This window comes from Cydia pomonella, chromosome 6, assembly GCF_033807575.1.
Source record: "Cydia pomonella isolate Wapato2018A chromosome 6, ilCydPomo1, whole genome shotgun sequence".
NCBI lineage: Eukaryota > Metazoa > Arthropoda > Insecta > Lepidoptera > Tortricidae > Cydia > Cydia pomonella.
Genome location: NC_084708.1, coordinates 21426508 through 21448245, shown reverse-complemented (window position 1 = coordinate 21448245; position 21738 = coordinate 21426508). Strand labels below are relative to the sequence as shown.

The 21738-nt window shown below is 37.5% G+C and overlaps 3 protein-coding genes across 5 annotated transcripts in view; 2 read left to right on the top strand and 1 right to left on the bottom strand.

Annotated features, from left to right (window-relative positions):
• The first annotated feature begins 327 nt into the window (after nucleotides 1-327).
• LOC133519270 (scm-like with four MBT domains protein 2) lies at nucleotides 328-10098 on the top strand. Its single transcript, XM_061853280.1, has 8 exons — nucleotides 328-521; nucleotides 3240-3372; nucleotides 4668-4945; nucleotides 5736-5858; nucleotides 6888-7016; nucleotides 7591-8459; nucleotides 8831-9006; nucleotides 9222-10098. Exons 1-8 carry the CDS (start codon nucleotides 447-449, stop codon nucleotides 10043-10045), a joined length of 2607 nt encoding a protein of 868 aa, XP_061709264.1. The 5' UTR covers nucleotides 328-446; the 3' UTR covers nucleotides 10046-10098.
• Nucleotides 10094-12061, bottom strand: LOC133519272 (uncharacterized). The gene is made up of 2 exons (XM_061853283.1): nucleotides 11538-12061; nucleotides 10094-11225 (listed from the first exon to the last, which is right to left on the bottom strand). The coding sequence occupies exons 1-2, from the start codon at nucleotides 11539-11541 to the stop codon at nucleotides 10120-10122; spliced, it is 1110 nt and encodes a 369-aa protein (XP_061709267.1). The 5' UTR covers nucleotides 11542-12061; the 3' UTR covers nucleotides 10094-10119.
• Nucleotides 12062-12283: 222 nt separating this feature from the next.
• LOC133519268 (neuroglian) overlaps nucleotides 12284-21738 on the top strand; it is a 53621-nt gene continuing 44166 nt past the window's right edge. The window contains exons 1-3 of one of the 3 annotated variants that reach the window (XM_061853279.1): nucleotides 12284-12495; nucleotides 12857-12941; nucleotides 14527-14653. In XM_061853279.1, coding sequence (XP_061709263.1) covers nucleotides 12881-12941; nucleotides 14527-14653 — 188 coding nt within the window. In that variant the 5' untranslated portion in view covers nucleotides 12284-12495; nucleotides 12857-12880. The remainder of the gene's footprint in view (nucleotides 12496-12856; nucleotides 12942-14526; nucleotides 14654-21738) is intronic. The other 2 variants (XM_061853277.1, XM_061853278.1) reach the window with 2 other exon arrangements.

Genomic DNA, 21738 nt, shown 5'->3' with positions numbered 1-21738 from the left:
CAATGTCTATAAAAGTGCGTTTCGTTCATTATTAATGTGTTGAAGACTAATTGATCGGGATTAAGAAATTGATGCAGATGTATAGTAGTATGAATATTACATTATAACAGGTATTTTTACAGTAAATACAAGTTTTATTATGGATAAAATTTATCAAATGATGGTTTTCACCATTTTTCATCAAAAACTAATTGTTTGATAATTTAAAAACGTTTCGTTTCTTTGTTATTGGCTGTTTACGTCAATTCCATTGCACATCAAAAGCTTTTCAGAAAAATATTGTGTAAAAGAGATACGACGATACAAAATCTTAGTGTACAATGAGACAGGTGTATTGAATAATGAAATGTATGAATTTCATACAAGTTCGGCCGTTCCAGTACTTTTTATATTTTGTGCAATTAATATTAATCAGTGACCTAATTTATGTTTGAATATACTTAATAATGGAGGAGTTTGATTGGAATAATTATTTAGAAGCTAATAAAAGTATTGCAGTGCCAGAAGAATTGTTTTCTCATGTAAGTAAAGTTGCGATATTACTGTTTTATTCGATTTTTAGTTTGATCTTGTTTCCTCATTTGTTACTCAATTTTGCGTCCAGTTTATCATAAATTATATGTGTAATATAACTATGAACTTAATGTTCAAATTATTACAATCCTAATGAAATTATTATCAAGAATTACACAACTTAATAAATACTATTTATAAGGGCAAGAAGGCGTAAGTAACTCCTTCGTGATTTCTATATTTACACATTGATCGCAAGGTTAAACTTTCTTACTAAATTGTACACGTAAGATGTAAAATGAATTACAGTAGACTAAAGTAAAAATATGTTACATATTTTTAGGACCTTTATTTTTTGTTTGTTAAAATGCAATTACTCACATTCATTTTAAATTTTGGTTGAAGATAAATTTATATCCAGATTAAAACTTGATATTATTGCATTTTTTTTTAAATATTTAAAACAAGCTGTACCTGCACCCATATCAAAGCCCATATCCAACATGACGAAAAGAAAATACCTACTTATACCTTTTATTCTCAAATTTGTTTGACTTAACTGATAGTGATTATCAAGAATTAACTTATTTACTTTAACCTGAAGTATATTTTTAATCAACTGATAGTGCTGAATTATTTAAATATTTATTTTATATTTTAGATCTGTTGCATACAGACTGTCACAAACAAAAATCAATTATAATTTTCCATTCCATCTTTTTTATTTTTGAAATATTTTTGTACAGTCAAGGTATTAAATATTGGCACGGACAGTGCCAAAAATGTGTATACACACCCTTATTGCTCATACATTAAGGTAGTGTGTACATAATTTTGGCACTTTGTCCGTATCAATATTTAATACTTTGACTGTACAGTCACCACCAGAAGTAGCTAAGTAGCTGAGAAAAATTAATTACCTTCACACATTTTAAACATTAAACTTGTGTTTAAACTGTTTTCAATCCCTCACCCGCTTCGTGTCACCTGACTTAAAATAATAAATATACAGAAAATTAAATTTGGCTGTATGTTATATAACCCATAGTAATGATAAAAAAAATTAAAGGCCATGAAAACAGTAGGAGTATCCATCAGTATCCCTAACAAAATCTGCTTTTTTTCTGAAACGGAAGCATATAGTATCATCATTCTAAAAATCTGACAAGGTATAGAGAGCCACATACATGCTGGGTTTGAATCCCGGCAAAGAGAATTGATTGTAATAGAGAGGTAAAGTCTAAGGAAAAATGTGCCCCTTAGTTTGACATCCAAAACAGATGGCGCTGTACTGCACCATATGTTTTGCGGTCACTGAATTGTCACACATCAACTTTTGACAATCAGAGTTACCGCAAAATGTATGGAGTTGTACAGCGCCTCACCTGTCAAATTCGAAGCACGAAATTGATTTAAATTATACACAGGCATCGGAGTTTTTATCGCACGGTAAGACTAATGGCGAGCTATGGACTTATGGAGTCAACATTGGCAATAAAATTTAACTCATATTCATACTCATACTCATTAATTTATTTTATCAGTGATTTTAATTTTACAAGGACAAGAATGTTTGTAAACATTCCTTTAATTTTATCTTTCAGGACATTAATATTACAAATAAGAAAAATGACCATGTTTTGTACTTATTGATTAATTTATATTCATATTATTTTTACCTCTTATAATATACATATTGTTTTTTTTAAATGAAATTTCGTAATATTATCAATACAATAAATGGTAATTATTATTATTTATTATATTTATATATTCAAAGACAAAATTAAAGGATAGAATATAACACGTCAAGTTCTAGTTCTTGATTATAAAATTAAAATCACTTATTAAATAGATGAATGAGTATGAGTATGATATAAGTTAATTTTTATTGCTAATGTCGCCTCCATAGCTCGCTATTAGTCTTACCGTGCGAAAAAAACTACGATGTCTGATTATACACATCTTACTCAATCAATGTATCTATGATCCTGGTAAGGGCATTTATTTGTGTGATGAGCACAGATATATTTGTTATGGAGTCATGGATGCTTTCTATGTATTTGAGTATTTTTATATTACTTAGTTAGGTCATAAGTTCTGTTGCAAAGGTTTTGACTGATAAAAAAGCTATAGGAAGAGATCCCTTATTCATATATATATGGGTTGAAAGCTTATTTAATGTTGAATTACCTACTCAAAATATAATTTAACGTAATTTGCTGTCTCAGTTTTGCACAATTCTTTTTCAATTTTTCCTTTTTTACATGGTTGACATTTACATAAATCAAAAGCTGAATCATTAATCTTTCTTAAAATATATAATTCACGTATATTGGTATTGCAAAAATTGCAACTATACGTGTTTTACCAAACCTACTCATTCGATGGTAGTCTAAATATAAAGTGTGTCTGAAAAGTACCCTAAGTTTGAAGGGTATTTATTAGCTGAAGTACAAACTTGTCGGAGAACTAAAGCTGGTGATAAAATAACTTTAAACAATCATACCTATTTTATTAATGTGACACTGATTTTTACTCCCTTTTGTAAAATACAATATTTCGCAATCCAGCTGCGTATTTGCGACAATTAACAGAACTTATGGCCTGACTAAGTATATATATTGTTGTCTGAGTCACAAGCATTCCTGAGCTTACTGCAAGCAAATTTCTCTGTACAGTAAACTGGCCTTAATTTCATATACATAATTAATTTATATCTTCAGGTTGAAGCAAGCCTGTACAATGGGATCAAGCAGGGCATGCTACTTGAAGTGTGCCACAAGAACAATCCGGATATCTACTGGATAGCCGAAATCACTATGGTGTGTGGGCACCTTTTGAGAATCAAGTTTATAGGTAAGAGAATACCTTCGAAGCGTTAATAAGGCAGACGGAATATACTTCCCACCTGATTTTGAACTTTATTTAAAAGTGATAGGGTTCAATTTTGCATAATTTCTGACACTCTCCCAAACCTAAGACCAATTTCAGAAAACTTGGTATGACATCTTAGTCTTTAAATGCAGTCAAGAACTGTTAGGTTATTCAAGCACACAGTGCATAATACAGTTGGGTGATTCGAAGTTCACCGGGTCAGCTAGTGCCTTATAAAGGTTGAGATTGAGAATCATGTATATATGTAGGTAAGAGAAGAAATTCCAAACGAACAGCTTAATGGACCATGCTAAGTTTTCATACAAAGTGCTATGTCTAGAATAGGTATGGGATATTTATGCATTGTCAGATTTGCACTACTCACTACTAGGTCAGTGCAAACTTAGCGTGGTCGGAGTCTATGAACGAATGCGTATAGGGTAAGTATGCGTATGCGCACTGCAGGCGATATTTTATGCAAAGAGCCAAAGTCGTGTTGCATAAATTCTTCGTCACACTGCGGTGCAGGGTAGCGTGGTGTGAGCTTGGCGCGTTGAAATTCAAGGTGGACGCTGAGGCGCGCGCGGATCAGGGCTATAACCGCGAAAATCGAAGTTCGTCAATTGCGGGCATTTTTCTCTGTCACTCTAATTACGTCTTAGTGCGAGTAAAAGAGAAAGATCCCCGCAATTTGCGAATTACGGTTTTGCGAATCACGCCAGCAGCCCGTCAGTGCCGAACTCTCGTCATCATCTTCCTCGCGTTTTCCCGCTTGTCACGGCTCATGGGAGCCTGGGGTCCGGTTGGCAACTAATCCCAAAATTGGCGTAGGTGGTTTTTACGAAAACGTTTTTATCTAACCTTCCAAAACAGAGGGGGAACTAGACCTTATTGGGATAAGTCCGGTTTCCATACGGTGTTTTTCTCAGTGCCGCGCTCGCATACGGCTCGAATATCTCGGACTCGCGACCCCCGTACTGCGCGTTTTCTTGGCGTGGTCAAAGTGTAAGCAGTATTATTTCACATGTATGTCTTAGGTATCAAAAAGATCTAATGTAAAGCGGGATGCGCGCCCTTCGCGCCAAGCTCTCGACCCGCCCGGCTGCCGCCACGACGCAGTGTGACGAAGCCTGTAGTTAAATTAATTTAGTTTTAAGTTAGCAGTGTTAGCACTACTGCATACTCGTACAAATATGTTTGCAGGGGTGTTAAGCTAATAGTTTTGCGGACTGTGGTTTACAAATAAATCTTTTCCAGTATTTTCTCTTTATTTACAGGGGCTGACACAGACTTCTGGTGCGACATATCCAAGACCAAAGTCCACCCTCTAGGCTGGTGCGGAAAATATGACGAGCTCATCGAGCCTCCGGACGAAATCAACGAAAAATACGGAGACACGATCATTGATATCATGAAGAACGCGCTTCTAGACGGCCAGTCTGTGTGTATAGAGGCTTTGAATAATAAAGGACTGTCGCCTATTGATAGGATCAAGACTGGAATGAAGGTGGAGGTCCAGAATATTATTGATCCGTATAGATACTGGAGCGGTACGGTAAGTGGTTGTAAAGTTGTATTGATCTATTACGACAAAAATTATGTACGAAATGAATTAATAGATCGCGATCCAGGAACAGATTTCCATGATCGATCGCCTCCCAGGCGAAAACTCGTATAGTGGTTAACGGCTATTATGTATGATGATTGATGAACCCTCGTGGACGTCAGCTGCCACTCTGTTGGTGGGTAGAGGAATGGCAGCCACCGAAACACGTAAAAAAAATTGTCATCGCCTCCCGTTTGATACTTTGTCAGATGAAGTCCAGATGCTACTGTTACTTTAAAAATTGTCAGCCGGTTGTATCGCGGTCGTATGAACGTCAGCTGGTCGCATTAACATGTAAAAAATAAGCGCTTTACCTTTTTATGATAGCAATAACAAATCATGAAACTTTGCATGTAGCATTTCATCAGGTGAAACGCTTGTAACGCCATAAACGGATTACGCAATTTACACATTACGCATACTTTGCGGGCATAAAGTGGTAAGGCACGTATTTATTACATGTCAATTTTACAGCTGACGGGCTTTCCACCACGATGCAATTGGCTGACAGTTTTATTTATTTAAAACAGCATCTAAACTACCATCTGACAAATAATCAACCTGACTGACGAAATATGCTCCTGGCCCGCGGTCTAATAGAGACGTAGTGAAAATGTGACCATTGGTTGGTCTGATGTAGTCCCATTGCTGCCAGGTTGGCGCCGCAAACACACCCTATAATCCTTTCGATATTTTGTATTAGCTTCCACGATTTTAAACGTTGTCCTTTTGGTTATAGGTGAGCGAGAATGTAGGCGGGCGACTGCTAGTCCGCTACGACGGCGCCGACGACGACCTCGCGCCGCTGTGGATTTTCTGCTCCAACCCGCGCCTCAGTCCCTTCGGTTACGTCACCAATAAGGTAGGTATTACATTAATTATTAAGGCGCCGTCACAGCGACGCGGATTGCGCGCGGTGCCGCGTAACTCTGAATGCACAGAACGTTATGAGCTATGACACACTGCCAAAGCGCAGCGCCGCGTTCAATCCGGCCTCGATCCACCGACCGAATGCCGAATCGAAGCTGCACTCGCCCGTCATCTTGAGCGCGGATCGGAGGCGGAGCGTTTGTTGCAATGGCGGATGTTACGGAGAAACCGATTGAATGAGTTACATAATATTAATGTCTATATGATTTAAGACACAAATATTACGGTAATACGGTTTACAAATTGAGGTTAGTAGCGTACGCGGGTCCGCGATCAAAACGCTTTGAGTCCGCCGACCGCGCTCAATGTGACATCACCGCCTTGCTACCGGCCCGCTCCGGAACGCTTCCGCGTCGGTGTGACAGAGCCTTTAACCAGATACGAAAATACTAGCACGCGTAAAGTAGTGCAAAATATTGCAGCTGAAGTATAAAATGCAATTTTTTTTAAACCGAAATTCAAAGCTGTACAATTGCTCAGAGAAATAAAACATCGGCCCGAGAACCTGCATATGCCCCTTAATATTAAGAGAAAGCCGCATGTGACATAGTGAAGTACCTGTCGTAGTCTGTAACATAAACTATGGAGGGTGCGGTATAGTTTATAGGGTGGGATAATATTATTATCAAACACTATTTTGTCAGCATTGTCGTTTAGAATAAAAACAGGAAAAGATGACAAAAACAACAAGAAAAGAGACAACAGGACAGTGTTTCGTGGTTGTGTGTATGTAATCATATAATATTAATACACACAGGGTATTTGGTTCATCGTTTACCAAATTTAAATGACAGATAGCAAATTACCTATTACAACCTATCTACAGCTTCTACAGGTTGTCATTTGTTATGTTCTCAGGCATAAAAAATTCTTGTGCCCACGCCGTTATTTTTGCCATTTTTACGCATGCGTCACGAGTGATTTACAAAACCGTTTTATAAAATAATATAACTATTTGCAGGGCTCACCATGGCAATTTAAGTACCCTGGCAAGGTGAACAAGTTCTCCTGTAAGAACAAGCTGAGCACGCAGCTGAGGCAGAGTGCTGAAGAGTCCATCAAGGAACCGACGCCACCTGACCTGTTCCAGGTAACATAAAAGTGTAGAGCGCCCACATTGTGTATTATATAACACTGTGTGACAGAGACAACACTATTAATAGTATCATGTTGTACCTGTCACACCATGTGATATAACAACTAGCGAGGAAGCACCATTACACAGGCGCTTCAACAGAACGCGGTGACGGCATGCTAGTGAGATAACGCTATAGACATTTCTAGCGCTGTCTCGCTTGCACACCGCTAGGCTAATAACCGCGTTACAGCTACTCCAATACATTAGAAATACTTACTTAAATATAAAAATCCTGACAAAATAATTAAAGCGCCATACTGTCTTGGATAAAAAGTATGCTGAGCAGCAACTTTATGACTGCGCAATCAGCTTTGCTGTTCGATCTTTTCATTAAAATATTGCATCCTTTAAAAGATATTGAAATCAGAGTGCCACATATGTTTGAATTATTTCATGATTCTCACTTTTAAACTCTGCAAAACTATTTTACTTGTAAATTTTTTTGAACTTTATTACGCCGCAATAAAGTTGCAATTCGCTTAAGACACTATAATAGATACTAAAAACAACTAATCACTTTTCGCAGCCAAATCCAAGCATGGAATCCCACAACTTTGTAAGCGGCATGAAGGTCGAAGCGTTAGACCCACAAGACATGAAAACTATTCGACCAGCCACTGTACTTAAGGTCTTCAACAATTTCCACTTCCTTGTCGTCATCGACGACCACGCAGACGATTACGAAGACACGAAAACTGCCTGGCTCTGCGACTCCATGCACCCATACATCTACCCCATAGGCTGGGCCAAGAAAAACAACTTCAACTTCAAACCACCTAAAGTTTGGAAGGAAGGACCTTTCGACTGGGATGAATACCTCTCAATGACATCTTCAGTTCCTGCTCCCGAATACTGCTTCGGCACAAAGCAACCTTTAAAAGGAATGGAGCTAAACATGAAATTAGAAGCCGTAAATCCTCAAAATCATGAAGAAATCCACGTCGCTACCATAGACTCTATTATAGAACATATGGTGTGCGTAGAGTTAATCCCTATACAGGAGAAATTCTGGTATGCTCAGAACAGTGATTTGCTTTTCCCCGTAGGATGGTGCGATAGTAACAACTACGAGTTACATATCCCTGATATAAACGCTGTAAAAGAGCCTCCTAAACCGGTGGAAGAAGTTAAACCTAAGGACGATCTCAAGAAGTCCACAGATGAGTGGTGTGAGAGAATTTTCTTCAACTACAAATGTTATGCCGGTCCGACGATAAGCAGGAACAAGTTGTCACAGCTCCCGAAGCATGTTGGGCCGGGACCTTTATCTTTAGTGCTGAAAGAGGTTCTAAATAAGATGATATCGGCGTCATATAAGCCCGCTAAACTGCTCAAAGATTGGGAGACTGAGGGCCCACCGGAAGATGGGATGAGGCTTGAGATGCTGAGAGCTAAGTAAGTAGATATTAAATCATAAGGATTCATGTTTTAAACTCCAAGTTGTAATAAATTAGTAATTTTGTTCAAAGAGCTTATTGCTCGTTAGGTCTCAGATTGAGTTCACTCTACAGTCAGACTTCCTATTAATACTAATGCCGGATCAACGTCATTTTGACCTCAAATAACAATGAAAATTTGAAGGCCTATCCTATACTTGATAATAATTGGTATGATAACCTTTTATATTGTTTTTGAGCTCCCAATATTTCGACGCAGTTACACGCATCATGCTCACGGGTAACTGGAGATAGGGTGTCAAAGTTGTGTAGACCGCGCGGTTAGAATAATTCAAAACAATAATTGGTTAATTCATAATTTGTTTCCAGGCTGAAGTCAAGCACGTACCACGCATACGTGCCCATCGCGACAACGGCGGCGCAAGTGGCCGCCTTCTGCCGCGACGTGTGCGGCAAGATGCAGGCCTGCCCCTGCCTCTTCGGCCCCACCGAGTACCCCGAGCGCTGCCCCCAGCACTGCCAGCAAGTCGACAAGTCCACGTTCCGTATGTAGCTCATACAACTCTCACTCCTTTATCCTTGCGACAGACGTAGCGCCTAATGATAATTGCATCGCAAATATGTGGGATGAGGTAGCCAACCCCAACTCGACTAAAGGAATGAGAGTAGGCAAGGATAGAAGGAGATACTCAAACGAGTCGTTGAGGGTCAGTTCCATTGGTCGATGCTGTATTTAAATCGACTTAATGTTTTTTTTTAGATAACGGTACCGAGCGCCGGGGCAGACCCAAGGGCAGCCTAAACGGAAGGAAGAAGAAGAAAAAGCCAGCCCCAGAAAAGAAGGAAAAGGAGCAACGACCTCAAGAAACTGAAAGCAACAAGGACGGAGAATCCGTAGGAGACGAACACAGCGCGGGCTCCACGCCGCCCTCCGAGTCCGGCACCAGGCCCAACTCGCCCGACAGCGACTACAAGCGCACCCAGCGAAGAAAACGAGAATCCAAGAACAATTACCCCAAACTCGAAATGAAAACAAGAGGCGCGAAGCTCCCCAACTTCGCTCAACAGATGAAGGAATCTCACTGGAACAAAAAAGACGTCGAGACAATCTATAGCAGCAGCGCCAACAAGAAGCAACAAGACAGCGACTCGGAAAACGAAAGCAACGACACCAGCTCCAATTCTCGCGATGCCAAGAACATATCAGACGTCTCCGATTCGGAGGAACCGGAACTTAAGAAGCTCAAGTTCACGACCTATGATCCTTTGCCGTCTGATAATAAAATGTTCGAGAAAAATACTGCGGCATCCTGGATCAAAGGGAAATTGAAGTTGTCGCCGAACCCATTGGATTGGAGCGTCGACGATGTATACGCTTACTTAAGCAGTACTGACGACTGCAAAGTTTTAGCTGACAAGATGAGAGAGGAAGAAATAGACGGAGAGGCTTTTGTCATGCTTGACCTGACTACCATCAGGGAGCTGTTACATATGAAAAAGGAGTTCGCCGTGCTCCTCTGCAAGCACATCACCAAGATCAAGTGGTATTATTTAGATAATTACGAAGATAATAGCGAATCATGATAAGCTTAACATTATTTACAAATGTCTAGTCCTCAATAAAGTAATGAATTGTTGCAAGAGCTTTATTAATGAAATTAATATCCCAAGTTAGTAGCTTTACGTAGTTTCTTGCACAAGTAGCTGCAGAGGCATCCTAGGAAAGATTTCTCAGTCCGGTTCGATTCGCGATGGCTTTCGTCGTCGGAGTGAATGTTTTTTTTAGCAAAGGAAATTTTGACGGGTATTTCACGATCCGTGAACTCAGGGCCGTCTTTAAGCGTCTCCAACATGGCCAGCTCCATCTTTTTAGCAGATAGCATCTTCATATCATCCGCTGAAGCTACGAGCTTACTCACGCCTTGGTTATATGAGTTACATCGCTCCATGATTTGAATTTCAGACAAATGACTATTGTTATTGTTCATCATGATTTTGAGGTATGGGTTCTTGGACATTAAATAGATGTTCAGTGTTTCGGCATTGTTCACTGTGTCCTTCAGCTCTTGTTTACTTTTACTGCCTTTCTCATCACTCGTTGACTCCATTGAATTGTAGTTTTCGTTTTTAAACGCTTCCATTACTGATTGCATATCTTCTAGCTTTGAGATGCTGTCAGAATTCTCGGATACATCTTTATACTGAAGTTTTGGATTTAAATCAGAAGATTCAGATGACATTATATGACGAATGATATCTTTTATAAAATCTTCCATTTCCTCAACACATTCCCCTTGCTCCTTACTCAATATATCGTGAAATTTCTTCTTGTATAACTCGAAGTCATGCATATTGTCATAGAATTTACTAAAAATCTCTTCGACAGTAACTTTGAAGAATTTAATACTCGAATCTAGCGTGTTCGTGGAGGAGTCCGTTTGCAATTCCTCGGAGATGTTTCGTTCAATGTTGTTAAGATATGATTCGGTGAGGGATATCCTTTCCGTCCTCGAGTCCGTCGAGGTTTCACTAGTTAGCGTATCTTTAACAGGCACAATGTCGTAATCATACCTCTTGTAGTACTCCCCTGTGCCGCTGTACGAAGAAGATGTAGCTATCTCCTGCTTAGAAGGATACTGAATGACTTTAGCAATTGTAGGTTCACTAGATTCACTGCCCAAATTTCTACATGAGTTTACCTGTTTAGTATATCTCTTAGCTTGAGAGTATTTGTAGGGTTTCTTCGTCAAAATTTCTCGGGAACCTGAAATGAGAGAGCAGATTGTACAATTACAGTTAAGAAATAGTTCGAAAACTACGGTACGGTAAATATATTATCCTATATTTCATAAAATTTTAAATAGGCATAATAATGTAGAGTCTGTTCGGAAAGAGAAGAGTCGTGGAATGTATTGGGCCCCATACATTCCACGACTCTTCTCTTTTCGCACAGACTACCTACGTTTTTCTGATACTGAACAAAAACGAAGTAGAAAATATACGCTTTCTTACTATGTAGGTGTATAATAGGCTGATGGGGTTCAATAAATATGGACTAGTAAATATGGGTACTTACTCATAGTGCAATTAGTGCGCGTCAGGGATTGAGCCAACTTATGTGGAGAAATGGATCCAAATAAAATAAACTATAGAAAGAGGTATGGCTTTACAATATACAAAAATTGCAATAGAAAATGCTTGCTATAATTTTGAATAATTTGAAAAGGAAAAACTTTAGATTCACATAAATATTATGACGATCAACATTGAAATTTTCTCAAGAAATTTTAAATAAAACTTCTGACAAAAATGTCAGAATATAACTTCTTACGTTCGTTTTTGTTCTTCAATGCATAACTTTTTGGTGATTGTGTTATATCCAAAGAGTAAAGTAAGTATATTTTAAAGAGGTGACAATCTTGTTCATACTGAACACCTTTTGATCCAATTTTATTTATGTATGTCAAGTTCGTAGTAAGTGGAAATCCGTGGTCTCTGCCTACCCCTCCGGGAAATAGGCATGATTATGTGTATATATCAGTATATTATTAGTTAGTGATTATGCCAAGCGCCTAAATGAAGATGCCACTGCAATTGAATAGAACCTTGTTTTATAAATAACTGACTTGCAAGGTTATGTACCGTGATTCTGGGTTTCGAATAAATAATAAAAATGTATTCCAATTTGCCGCTTTTTTTCAACTGACTGAAATGCAAGGCCAGGTTATAGTAATAGTAGCATTCCGTAATAACATAATTTCATGAATTTGAACGCGTCAACAGCGTTTAGTTTATTTGTCTATGTGACGGCGAGAGCAAGATGAGCTATGTATGATGCGTTGCGCTAAAGCGAGATAGAGCTAATATCATGGCCGCATAGCACGCCATAAACGTTTTGTCTATGCCGCGCCAGTCAGTCATTGAACCATTTATGAACGAACGACAGCTAGAATCTCAGAGGCCCCGCCTATAAATCTGTTATTTTATTTCAGTTAGTTTTACCGCGATGATATTATTATAAAGCAGGAAATTAGGTAATAATTGAGAAAAAACCAATATAATATTATAAAATTGTTTACTTTATTTAGTGTCATTGTTATAAAAATGCAATTATCGATTTACGGTTTCGTGAATAAGAAAGGAATTACTCGGTTTTCCGCCAATAGTTCCTAATGAACAAGTGTTATTAGAATTGTCAAAAGCCCGGTGTTTGTTAATTAAGTCGTTGAAAACGCGTTTGTGTCATAACAGGGCGGCAATTTTGTGAATTTGTTGATACTATTTTTAGTGGGTGTTGTCATTACCAGCAAGCTGTATTCGGATTAGGTCATCCAGTGTGTCGAACATGTGTGCCGGAGAAATGTGTTGTTAACAGTTTGTTTGGTTTCTTGTTAGATATACAAGAGTGAAGACTGCACCATGGGCACGACGATGAAGCTGCTATGTTTTTTGGCGATCGCGGCGCACTGTTCGGCGCTATGTAAGTATTTGCATATTTGCACGTATCTTCATTGTTATCACATAATATGTTTTGCATTCATGAGCATTTGCCTCTAAACTGTCAGTGGTCAGAAACTTGCCAAGGCTCTAAGTTATATCATAACACATTTAGTTTTCAATGTAAAACATGTTGCTGGAAACGAAGTTGTTGACCTATCTTATGTTAAAATCATTTTATATTACTTGTTCAAGCTTTTTGATATTCTCTCTCTTAGTTGATCTTCTCATAAACAGAGGTCAATAAAATAAAAAAAACACATTTCATACCACTATGTAAAACTTTTAGTCAATGAAAAAGGTTTGTTTCTTACATGTTTTGGTTCACTGCAGCCAAGTTTTCTGATTTTTAGTTTATTTACAATTAGAATCTATCAGGAAAATGTAGTGTTTACAATGTCTTATCGTCAAACACTAATTAATGAAATAACCGTAAATTATAAAAAAGCTAGATTATCAACAATCAATTAGAATTCTCATTAAATGTTACAAAAATACAAAATACTACCTTTATAAAAAACATAACATATTTAATGATAATACTTGGTGAATACATGAAGAAATAAATTGTTTTAACTTTTTTCATAACTTTACTGACAGAACTAACATTATTTTTATTATTAGGCATTGTAAGCAGCTTTTGCTGGAGAAGCTAATTTGTTAATTTCAGAATATTAGGTTTAATTCATTGCTAGAATCATTTCTGTTATGGTAGCTCTAGCATGATGTCTATCAGTCGGTACAGACCAACTGTAACTTGTATGGGAACTGCACACTGATGTTTCAGTTGGTGTGCAGTTCCCATACAAGCTGCAGTCGGGTTGCAGTCCGTCTGTATCAGCCTACATCATAACTTTGGCAATGAATATTTTTGTATATTAATATATTTTGTAATTATATATATCGCTAACGCGATATTATTTCAAATACAGCAGCAAATAAAAAGTTATCTGCCTCAAGAGGAATTTAAGTCTCTTATGTCTATCCAGGCCCTCTGATGATGATGATGGATATCCACTCACAAGAGTCAAGTAAACAAAAATAAAATTTCTTAAGTGCTTACTCACCAAGTTATCAAAGTGACCAAGACACTTGTCAATAACTTCCCTCCAGGGCTCGGAACCGGTTTATTTTTAAATCCCGAAATAGCCCAATATTTTAAATTATTTTATACTCTTTACGTAGGACTGGATCATGTATTTAGGTAACAACTTCGCATTATTAGATAGTCCCATTAAAAATGAAATAATAAACCAAAGAACGAAAAAGAATGTAATAATACCGGTATTTTTTGTACGAAGAAAAAACCGGTTCCAAGCCTTGCTTCCCTCATAAATCTTACAGAGAGTTGCAATGACTTGAATGCGGCACACTGGCCCAGGGCACCAAATATTAAAATACGCCCCTGTTTCCATGTCTAATGCTTGAATTTGCAAGAACTACATAAATGTACTGCCACGAAACTTCGATTTTCATCGTTACCTATCAATAGCTTTTTAGTTTTGGCGTTACATTAAAGTTTACTTTGATGGCGTGGTTATTCGTTCATGTCTGATGTTTGTCGGCAGTGACGTCGCCGCCGCGGATAGTGAAACAGCCCACAATGGAGGAGCAGCTGTTCATGGTGGCGCAGCCCGGCGAGGCCGATAAGCCCTTCATCATTGAGTGCGAGGCCGAGGGCGAGCCCGCGCCACAGTAAGTGTAATTACTTAGAACTTGGTCTACAGTGACGCCGACGCGGATAGTGAAGCGGATAGTGCACGATGGAGCAACTGTTCATGATGGCGCAGCCCGGCGAGGCCGACAAGCCCTTACTCATCGAGTGTTTAGTAAGTGCCCTTGTTCAGTCTAGCTTTCCAGTTGACTTCCTGCCTTAAATACGAAGACGTACCAACAATCAGACAAAATATTGGAACGGCCCCTTTAGAGCCAATGTCGAGATGTTTATTGCCGTTGTTCTCTAAAAAATCGGAAACCATTTTGCAGTTTTAAGCTGCATATAGTTGTGGTGGAAATCGCTTATACAGGAAAATATTCAGCTTGGGCTCCGATTCTATGCATGTGTCGTATCTTGATAAAAGTGACCTTAGGGCGATCGTTTAGCCTTTTTCTACCTTGTCTTTACCAAGCGATAAATATATAGTCCATCTTTATTTATTCAAAATTTGAATCATCTTATTAACCAAGTACCTATAATTAAGTGTGCTGGAGTGCTCAAAATGATCAATTACTGACCATAAAAGGCGGTTATAATGTGCCCAGTCTTGTCCTTGAGCTTATTTATGGTAACGGAGCAACGCTTACGAAAAATGTCATCCATTCATGCACGCGATTATACTTTATGTGTCCGCTTCAGACCGATTTATTGTTACTAGATTTGGCCGCGATACGACTTCTAATACGTAACGTATTAATCGTATCGGAGTATAAGGATTCCACTATGGATTTATTTAAATACAAAATTATATCTAAATTGATAACTAAGATTTAAGGCACCGCCTAACTGGTGTAATGTTACATGTTGCAGATCTGATGATCTGCAACATGTAACATATTTATTAGGCACCAAGTTCAGTATAACAGAAACGTTAAAAAATGTATACATTTGTTTTGCGCTATTTATTGCATACAATGTCCTTGAGAGCGGCGTCGGTTTTTCGCAAGTCAACAACACGAGTCTGTGAATATTAAAACTTTAGGTAATCCTTCACCAAGACCGTGAACGATGGACGGTAATTTTTCGTACAATTTAACCGGTATTTCACGTTATCGCACTTTTATTTGTACTTTAAAAGTCGCGCAACCGAGTTTCATAACATTCATTAACAACAATCGAAAGAAGGAAAGATTTCGTTTTTAACAATGTTTGCTGTTCAGGATACCCTCCTATGGTTGACTGGTAGAGAATGTCATTTGGCATTAAGTGGACCATTTACACATTGTCGCATTGTGTGCGATGAAGTTTAAAAAAATAAATATTGTCGAGTCTCTATCCCTTTAACGGTCAGACGAGTATCAGAAATTACGGAAAATTGAACCCTGCCATTTTGAAATGAAGTTTAAAAACACAGTGGTCATTTTTGCCATATAAAATCGAAGTTTGTCTGTTAAAGGGCTATACTTACGAAAGGCATGAATAGGTACTAGTAAAAGTTCCTGCGGTGAACTGCTGTTAACTTGCAATAAAACCTCAGTAACGACTTCGTATCAGTTAACAAACTGTGGCAAGTTCTAGTGCCAAAATCGGTACATCACAGTCTGGCAAGGCGCCATTCAATCCTAACCGCAGTTCGTTGACACAATTATTTAAACAATGAGCCCATAAACTATGGTTAACTTCAGATGATGATTGCTTAACTCCGCTTCTTGTAGCATCTCCCACGTTGATAACTGACTTTTCTTAAACCTTATTGTAAAGGCATAAGATCCAATTATGGTTATTTAAGAGTTTCCCTATTAGTACTGGACGGATGAAGTTAGCGTTAATCCATTGTAAACTTTATTTTGATATTGTAAAGTCTAAAATTGCAGTGTTTTCCCGGAAGAGTGTGAGTGCTTAATTCGGTGACATTAGCTCATCCTGTGGTCTTGGTATTTATGAGATTGTAAATTATAATGCAAATAAAACTTTAACTGCCACAAATATGGTCTGAGAGCTAAGTGTGCTTGTATCCTGTAATTTCTTGTAAGACGTAAAAATGGTTTGACATTAGGTATTATGAAATGAATTTAATTGGAAACATGCTGACCAGTGGCGTAGCGTGCCTTGGCGGGGCCCCGTATAAAAATTTGTTTGGGGGCCCTTAGGAAGGGTAAAGATTTCTCACAAAAACGTACGTTGGGGGCCCCCGTGGCCCGGGGGCCCCGTATAATTGATACGGCAGATACGGCGGTAGCTACGCCCCTGATGCTGACCCAAAACGTGAAGATATTCGCATCTCTGTAGAGTGTAGTATATCTATAGAAATATACATCCGATTACGCATAGTCTTGATTGATAGTTCGCCTCATTCAATGTCTGGCGCTCCATTCCATATGCAATGATGTATATATTATAGGCGAAATACCGATCTCCCATTTCCTTGAAAGGCTATTTATTATTCGAGAGGGAAGATTTTTACTTTTGAGTTGTTTTAAAAGACCGTAAAGATGCTTTTCGTGCGTAGGGCTATTTTAGACAAACTTTTTGGCTGGTGGATAGAAAAAAGGTTCACCTGAAACGTTAGCTCGACTATAGCTAGTTTTTTAGCAATATTCATTAAATTACGAACCTAGGATTCTGTTTTAGACTTCGTCTTACAAATGTCACTCTCCGTCTCTCTTCTTTGCACGTTTGAACCATAAATTATAGACAGAATAATATACTGTGTGATATACAGTTAATAAGTCTTGGTGAAAACGGGGTTGGGCGTAAAGTTTCAAGAAAGGCGCCTGCAACCCGACACTCGCCCTATAATCTTGTTAGCTAGCCCGCATGTCTGCCAGACGGATTTCTCAACCGTCGTAACGTAAGAATGAATTCTTCGTATTCCTGAAAGCAGAGTAGTGAGGACCCTTATAAGACGATGACGGGTTTACTCTAGGTGCCCTAGACGACACTACCTGCCCACAAACTGGTGCCCCTTGTTTAATAATAAGCGCTTAAATATATTTGTGGAATCGGTATTTCTTCTTCCTCGCGTTCATGGGAGCTTGGGGTCCGCTTGGTAACAAACCCCAAGAATTAGCGTAGGCACTAGTTTTTACGAAAGCGGCTGCCGTCTGACCTAGAACTAGGGCTTATTGGGATTAGTCCGGTTTCCTCACCATGTTTTCCTTTACCGAAAAGCGTCTGGTAAATATCAAATGATATTTCGTACATTCGTTTTGAAAAATTCATTGGTACGACTTAAAAGCCGCGGTTTGAACCCGCGACCTCCGGATTGCAAGTTGTCTGCTCTTACCGCTAGGCCACCAGCGCTTCTGTGGAATCATTACTATACTTGTTTATTAGGAGTTGTTATTTCTATATACATATGTTTTTATCGTCGCGTTGTACCAACAGCAACACAGTTAACTTACTAACTAGCCAGGATTTACAAATATTCAGTGAACTCTGTCCAAATCACCCGTGTAAGATTTGCTCAAGACTTGTTCATATCGACACCTGCTCAGTACTCGGCCCGTATCGGTTTTTACGAAAAGAAAAACATTAAGAAAATCAACCTGATTTCTTAGGGTGTTGTCATAGTTGTTCCCAATGGAGATATTACAAAAACTCATCTGTTCTCACTTCAAATACGCTGACTATCCTATAGTCAAATATTTGGGAGGGCCAAGTCGTATTTTTCATCGCCCTCCCTGAAAATAATTTATCGCACCAAAATAAGTTACAACAACGTAGCCTATCTCTGCAGGTGGACTATGGGTGGACTATAATTCCACTTTTTTCGTAGGTTCCTACATACTTCCAAATTTAAGATGCAAAATTTATTAAATATTTTATCATAAATATATGAATCGACTACTTATATTGGCAAAATTCGGATTATCGCGTATTTGGGAATAACAACATAATAAATATAAAACTTAAAATTTAAGATTACATCTAACACAGCAAAATATTATGTGCAAGTGTGCACACGGTTTTTAAAAAACTACAAGTCATAAAAAGTTGTAAAAGTTGTGGGATTCATCATAACTTAGACACAAAAGCAGCTTTTTACTCGATAATTCATTCATTGAACGTGAAAGCGAAATTGAGGTTATTCAACCGAAACTGTAATGTATTTTTGGGTTACGAACGACTTGCTACTATTTATCGCCTGTAGTAAAATAGTCTAAAAATAAAACTAGTATAAAAGTAAATACGTTAAATGAATTCGGGAATAGTGAAACTTGTTACATAATATAAGTTTCATTTCATTTCATATATTTTTTTGCGTCCATGTTCATTTGTATATAGGATGGTATTAAAACATTACATAGTCGGTACATGACACCCTGTTAGGGCATGGCAATAATCTTAATACTAGTGGTGACTATTTACAAATAATAAACTAAACTAAACTTGTCATTACATCATTTTAGAATACATTGTAAATTCATTATAATTATGGAAATCTAAATTAAATTGGATTCATGCGGCATTTCTCAGATATTTTATGATTTGTATAATTAATTATCATAAAAGCTTAATAATAGCCAATAATAAAATGAAAAAATAAATAAAATAAAAAATATAATTTAAACTTAAATGAAATAATAGTGATGTTCTTTTGATTTTAGTTTTGCAAAGTGTCATCATTCAAATATTCTTCAATGGTATAATAACATTTTTCTTGCAGCAGTTTATTTAAATAATTTTTAAATACGTTGTCATTTGTTTCCTGTAAAAGTTAAGTTATCCGGAAAATAGGAAGTAACGTCTACAAGCTGCAATTTTATTACAATTGACAACATCTCCGGTCTCCGTCCCAAAGGTCGTCTGAAAAACATCGCTCGTCTTTTGTGTGTAGTGTTCTTTGAAGAGTTGTGCAGTGAAGAGTATAGCCTATTGTATTGTAAACGTTTCAAATATGAAATGGCAAAACTTGCTTGCCCTGCTTTTTTATTTTAAAAGAAAATATAATAGGAATATTAAATATGCAAATAAGACGTAGTATGTTTATTTGTAGAACGTTGAATGCACCTTTAATTTAAAATTTGACTATGACCAGATTGATTACGGCTCATTGAAGTGGGCGTGCAAGGCCGTCGTCTGACACCTTTACGTGTGTTGTATGTGCCTGAATATATGATATATGACTAACATTACTTATCGGTAGTGCGAGTCCAACTTGTCCATGCCTGTATACCTTCTTAACTTTAAAATATTCAGTAGGTATGTTAAAAACTTAAGACTCGTACATTTACGGGGCACACGTTATACATTTTCATGTTCTATATGTTATTATGACTACTGATGATGATGAGTTTAGTGAAGCTTTCCTTATCAATTATTGTATATCTGATAATACGCATGCTATACATATATTCTCTTATTACTGATATATTTTATACTTACATTACTTAGCGGAAAGTCTTGATTACGGCCAGTGGCTTATTAAACCAGCGGACCGTTTTAATACCCTGTCGTTTAAATTACTTCGACATATATCCGCTGACGCCCTGTTTCTTGTAACAAGATAAAATACTAGACATGCTGATAATGCAACCATGTCAACTACATGATATAATATGAAAACCAAGTAAAAGCCAAGTGGGTCAAGTAGGACCGAGCAAGTAACCGCGCGGGCATAAAAGGTCAATGGCATTGATATCATGCCCGTAAAAATAACTATGACATAATGTCAACGATTAAACACATTGGTGTTTTTTATGCGTATGTCCTTCGCGCTTGTTACAAGATCGTAAATAGTGGGAGTTGGAGATAATGTCCGTATTTGTATGTTCATTTGTTAAGAAAATATGACTATCAGTCAAAGCTTGTTCACCAAATTTAGATGGAGCAGCACAAACGTTTTTTGCAATGCTTATTGCTGTTCATCATTAAATAGTTGGAGGGCCCCCTAATAATAATGATAAATGGCATTCTCTAATACGAACCAATCATAGGGTGCCTTGGGAGTGGGACCCGAACAGAATTCTAAATTTAGAATAATGTTGAATTTATCAACCTTCTATGAATAAAAGCTTAGGTATTTCATTTGACTAATAGCCAGATCTATACTTATATAGGATTGTAACGTTTGTTGGGTACTATCGAATTTCACAATGGGAGTTAGCATTTTGCATTTTAACCGAAGAATAATTAATGTTAACAGCAATAACAATAATATGTTCTATTTTTAAAGGAAAAGGACTAGTGTGGTAAATAATTATTGCATAAATATTTATTAATAAAGAAACAATAGTCACTCGTTTTATTATTTACCACTAGTACAATATCGTCATCCTTTTATTTTTATCGAAAAGCACACTATAATAAATTTGAGTCAGCGTAAACAAACAGAAACCACAAAGGCGATTCGCATTGACAACGGGGGGCTACCCTTCAAACAAAGGTGCACCGAACAGAAATGACTGCGTGTCAACAAAAGTTTCATTTAACTTTTGTTTACTTTAAATCCCCGCGATTGCGGCAGCGGGCTGAAAACTCATCACTTTTGTGCCGTATATTTGATGCGTCTTTTTCATAACAACTGGTTTGATAAATATAATTATGTAGTATTTACAAGCTTTCAATTTAAATTGCAATGTATGATTGTACGGGTCTAATTTTGCAAGTTAAATTTGATCCACTTCCCGGTTTCCGCTGAAGCTGAAAATTTGCATACATATGTAATTTAGGTGACAATGCAATATTATGGTACCATCGATCCGATCTGATGATGGAGACAGGAGGTGGCCATAGGAACTCTATGATAAAACAACGCAACCTAATTGTGTTTGGGGTTTTTAGAATTGTCTCGATGAGCATTAGTTGCCTGTGGAAAGAAAAGTACAACCAGCCATAAAAGCTTGTACCAAAAATAATTTATTTTGACAAAAAAAATTACTTTGCTGTTGTGCTGGTTTAAATATCCAGCAGCTTCAATGATATTTTATGACCTGATGACACACTTGCTGACTCACGCTCAGACATTCAGCAAGGATATAAAGGATCAGGAAGGCAGATGAATAATTTATACAAAGTTACTCGATCTACTAACGAATAATTTAGTAATGTATATAGGGAACTTATTTTCCGCCGGTAATATTACGTTTAATGTAATATTACCTCTGTTTTCTCTCAACTA